Genomic DNA, 5000 nt, shown 5'->3' with positions numbered 1-5000 from the left:
TGTTTCATTGTTGTGTCTACTACAGTACATATAGTAGTCTACGAGTTTCATCAAGAAGTCAACTAGCTGACTAGTCAAATACTAAAATCACTAGTCAGTGCTGTAGGCAGAAGTCAAATAGTTGTGACCAAATTGGCAAAAGGCTAAACGGGTTAGGTATGCCTATATATGGAAATACTTCACTGAAAATGAGAGCTGTTCCATAGTGACACGTAAGCTGTGTACAGCTGTGTTAAAGTACAGTAAGAACAGGTGTGCTATGGATTAACCATCTAAAGATGAAACACCACCTGCCAACTGTTAGCACAAGCAGTAATGTTACAAACATAACGACTAGTCGACAACTATTATGAAAAACTAGTTAAAAAAACTAGCTAACTAGTAAAAAAAGTAAGAAGAAAGTAATCATGAAACTCCTAGTGCCACCTAGAAGTTTGAAGTTTTGAAGTTTGCAAGATGTGCCATTAGAGAATGACGTGCAGCATGATTGGCTGAGGACATATCATTAACACTCCACCAAACTCTTACACTGCCATGTGTCTTCACTCCTTGTAAGAAGGATTGAATCTTTAAAATATGGGCCATTATGAATAAATAATTCAGACCTCAGATCTGTTCTGTGTGATGATGACCCTAACTGTCATTTGTGTGAATATAGAAGCATTGAAGCTGCAAACAGTATTTTCAAAATGTCCTGTAGTGCCTATTTAGTTGTCAGCGCTGATGGATCAGGAATAGCAGCAAGCAGCTCTTCCCAGTGCTGCTAATCTCACACACATTCATTATGTGTGTGTGTGTGTGTGTGTGTGTCTGTGCGTGTGTGTGTGTGTGTGTGTGTGTGTGTGTCTGTGTGTGTGTGTTTCTGTCAGTCCTTCTGTGTCATGTTAATCACTGGTAATGACTCAGCTCAACCCTCACCCATACCACAGTCACTGAAGACATGGCATGTCACCCACCACCTTTGACGCTGACTTCATTAGATGACAGAAGCTGAGGATTGTGTGTTTGTTGCCACAACAGCCTAAGCAAATACCAAGTGGCTCAGCTGGAGTGGAAAGTGGCTTCTGGATATGTGGTCGGCCTGTTGTGGCAACAATAACAGCTCAACGCACCACTGTCTCTCTCAAATCAAAAATATTCTTCCTGTCTGTCTCTTCTGTCTCACTATTCTTCTGTCTCTTATCTATCTTTGGATCTTTCTCTCCCTCACTTTCCCGGCCTGACACCTGTCTCTCTCTCTCTCTCTCTCTCTCTCTCTGTAATTTTGTCTTTCTCTTAGTGTGACTTTCGTTCAGTCTCTCTCTTTCTTTCTCTCTCTCTTTCTCTCTCTCTTTCTGTAATTTTGTCTTTCTCTTTCTCTTAGTGTGACTCATTCAGTCTCTCTCTTTCTTTTTCTCTCTCTCTCTCTCTCTCTTTCTGTAATTTTGTCTCTTTCTATTTCTCTCAGTGTGACTCTCGCTCAGTCTCTCTCTCTCTCTCTCTGTGTTTGCAGGCAGCCTGCAGCAGTGCGTCTCTTTCCCACCAGCATGGGCTTTGTGGGTGTGGCAGAGGTGGTGCTGTCGGGCGTGTCCTCCCCCTGCCTGCGGGTGGCCACACATGCAGCACGGGCCGCCACCGCCCTCCTCAGGTGAACGCAAGCACACTCTGCCCGACCGTGCTTCATGCATCTGTGTGTGCATTTGTGTCAGGTGGACATGACCACAGTCCAGCATGTTTAAGCACATACACACACACACACACACACACACACACACGCATGGTCTGAATAAAGATATGTACTAAGGGCCCTATCATGACATTCTAGTGCATCGTCACTCGTCAAAAGTCTATTCAAATTTAGTAGGATGTGCAGTTCACATTGGGAGGGGTTTCGTTATCAAACGTGGAGCGCATGGCGCAACAAGGTGTTCCTAGGTTTTTTAATCAGTCATATGGGTGTGTTTGGGGCGTAACATCATTTTAAACCAATGAGAATGACATCTGTCATTCCCTTTAACGGCGCAACGCGCAATATGTCAAATAAATGCATCGGTATTTTGGCATTCAACGGCGCATTTGAATGAGGCTGCTTGCGAGACCGTATGGAATAGTCATTCTTAAACCATACTTTACTAAAACCTAGCATAGCCTTCACGCATTTGCACTCGTTTATTATTTGAACTCATTGGCAAAGTGAAACTAACTTCACCAAGGAGTCAGTCAACGACAAGACAGTTATATGCAGTTACTTTCACTATTGACTGACAATGGGTTACCACCGAAAACATAGGCTGGAAAAAGCAACACTTACCCTAAAATTGCTCAAATGACTGAATAAAACAACATATATCCTGCAGAGGAGTTGCTTATATCTCGTGACAGTGCGTCTTCAGCTGTGCTCCATACGTGTCTCTCGCCTCTCCTCTAATCACTTTTAACCGTCATTACCAATTTGCAAATGATGGTGAATAACTACTCATTATGAGATGTACAGTATTTCGTAATATCTTTATTCTAATTATGTTTCCCATTTTAATCGTGCAATTTGTAATGCTTTGCATGGACGTGCGCTGGTGTGTGTTCATGAATGATAGAAGGATGGTGCGTGCACCTGCCAATATGACTGTTGACATGCGCTCTTAAAATAGCATATGAACAACTCGCCAGTGACTTCTGACCAGGTTTAGGTGGTGTACGATAGCGATTTTTAGACAACACGCCAGGCCCCTCCCTAGGTTGTTAATTGCCACACCCCTGGGCAATAAACGTGCAAAATACCAAATTAAACTTTCCGCGGGTGAAAAACGAGCTTTACGCCATGCGCTGGTGCCCAAAATACAGTCCATGTACTGCTACACCACACACAGAGGATATACATTCAAATACTTTTGTTAGCTGAATAGAATCTCTCTCTCTCACACACACACACACACACAAAAATTTACACATCTTTGTTCATTAATCAATGTACTAATGGAGAACTCTTATCGTAACCTTGGTAACTAATATGGAGAACTCTTATGGTAACCTTGGCCATGTGCTCATATCGATGTGAAATACAGCAGCAACTCTGCTGTCAGATGGAATAGAAGAAAATGAAATGTTAGTCAAAGTTACAAAAGGTTGTGATAACTTTTTTTATCTACCCACAGAGAAGAAGTATGCACTCTGTTCAGCCTAATGACTTCATGGCCATAACCTTATGTTACACAAGTGTTCTGAATGTGAATGTGTCTCTGCAGGCTACAGCACCAGTCGAGCCCTGTGCAGTATAAAGAGCTGAAGAAGATAGTTGGGGCGATCATCACTAGGTGCACTGAGTTACCCGTGCCCATTACTACACGTCAGAGCACCACAGTAAGTTGCTTTTGTGAGTCATGTGCTGGATTTCCATCCAGTGTTGTAATGAACATTCTGACCATTCAAATGGTCCATTCAAAGAAATCCTGACTGGAAGCGCTTGAAATTTGCATGAAATCTTCTATTGCAAAGAATAATTGAATTAGTTACAGGGTAGGATTAACTCTTGCACAGCCTTGCATTTTTGAGGATAAAGACCCACCTATTGTATGTGTGTGTGTGTGTGTTTGTGCGTGTGTGTGTGTGTGTGTGCAGATGTGTATGATTGTGTTTGAGGCATTAACCTTGTCATTTATGTTCTCAGGGGGTCCCTGGTCCCAAACCGACCAACCAGGCCTCAAAGGCAGGGAGCTTCCTCCTCCAAGCCCTGGTCTGCTTCCAGGAATCCTGCAGGTCAGCGCTCCGTCCCTCTGTAGAACACTGATGTTTTGATAGATAGATAGATAGATAGATAGATAGATAGATAGATAGATAGATATAGATACATACATACATACATTATACATACATACATACATACATACATACATACATACATACATACTTTATTGATCCCCAAGGGGAAATTCAAGATTTTCAGTGCCTTTTGATGCTGCTGGACTTTTTCTTCCGACAGAGGCACTGTGATGGCTGCAAGTTTGAATGACTGATCCCTTCTACAGTATATGTATAAAAATAGCAAAATTTGTGTGTGTAGGCTTGCAGAGCAGTGTTCCTCTGAGCCCAGCCTGAAAGAGAACGCTTTCACAGCCCCCAACCAGCAGAGGAAGGACTCTCTGGAGGCCCTCTGTCTCAGCCTGCTGCGCAGCTGTGATACCGTCCTCATCCCTACTGTCACTGTGAGGCCCCAGACAGACTAGATATACACACACACACACAAAAAAAATCTCTTTCACACAGGCATACATACCGTACTTCCGTACTTGCGTAATTTAGAGATGCATATAGATTATTTTAAATTGGTATATGTACCTGTCTGTGTGTGTGTGTGTGTGTGTGTGTGTGTGTGTGTGTGTGTGTGTGTGTGTGTGTGTGTGTGTGTGCAGAGGCTGTGTGAGCAGGCCCCCAGTAGCCAGGTGCTGCAGCACTTCTTCTCCATCCTCTCCTACCAGTTCACTCTGCTGCCCTCCCTCATGCCGCTCTTTGCCCTCAAACTGGGTGAGTGGCAGGGGTCAGGGGTCAAAGTAGTTCATTTGCAACATTCATTGAAATATACTGTTTACACACATTTACATTGCTGTGCACTGTATGTACACTGTTTCGTCTTCATAGTATCTGTACTGTATATTGTCTGTTTATTGCATCTCGCCTCGTCTGTAGTATATGCCTGTATTAATATTGTCTTATATGTACATTATCTACATAATGTAATTTATTGTCTATTTATTGTATTGCTAGAGAGCATAATTGGTGAAAAATATTCTGATTCTGAGCACACAAATACTGAGGGAGAAAGATTAATGCTTTTAGAACCTATTTGCAAAAGATTTAAGTGCTGAAAATGCAGGAAATTATATTTACTTTTTTCACTCTATTTTTCCTTATCTTTTTTGGCAGCTTCATCTGGTTTCATTAGACTGGTATTGGAGCACAAGGCAGCTTTGTGCTCAGGAAACAGGTGATGAGCCATCATTTGGCATTATATGAGGCCCGCTGATTAA

At 42.5% G+C, this 5000-nt stretch overlaps 1 protein-coding gene across 1 annotated transcript in view; it reads left to right on the top strand.

Moving 5' to 3' along the window:
• mei1 (meiotic double-stranded break formation protein 1) overlaps window positions 1-5000 on the top strand; it is a 37335-nt gene that overhangs the window by 10864 nt on the left and 21471 nt on the right. Inside the window, exons 11-16 of the mRNA XM_076266664.1 lie at window positions 1493-1627; window positions 3222-3336; window positions 3644-3732; window positions 4037-4178; window positions 4386-4497; window positions 4897-4957. Coding sequence (XP_076122779.1) covers window positions 1493-1627; window positions 3222-3336; window positions 3644-3732; window positions 4037-4178; window positions 4386-4497; window positions 4897-4957 — 654 coding nt within the window. The remainder of the gene's footprint in view (window positions 1-1492; window positions 1628-3221; window positions 3337-3643; window positions 3733-4036; window positions 4179-4385; window positions 4498-4896; window positions 4958-5000) is intronic.

Source organism: Alosa pseudoharengus, unplaced genomic scaffold (assembly GCF_046254945.1).
Source record: "Alosa pseudoharengus isolate Yale_2024_CS ecotype anadromous, Long Island Sound unplaced genomic scaffold, YU_APseudo_1.1 YU_APseudo_1.1_scf_4, whole genome shotgun sequence".
NCBI classification, from domain to species: Eukaryota; Metazoa; Chordata; class Actinopteri; order Clupeiformes; family Clupeidae; genus Alosa; species Alosa pseudoharengus.
The sequence above is the reverse complement of the archived record's forward strand: the minus strand, read 5'-3'. Positions and strand labels throughout refer to the sequence as shown.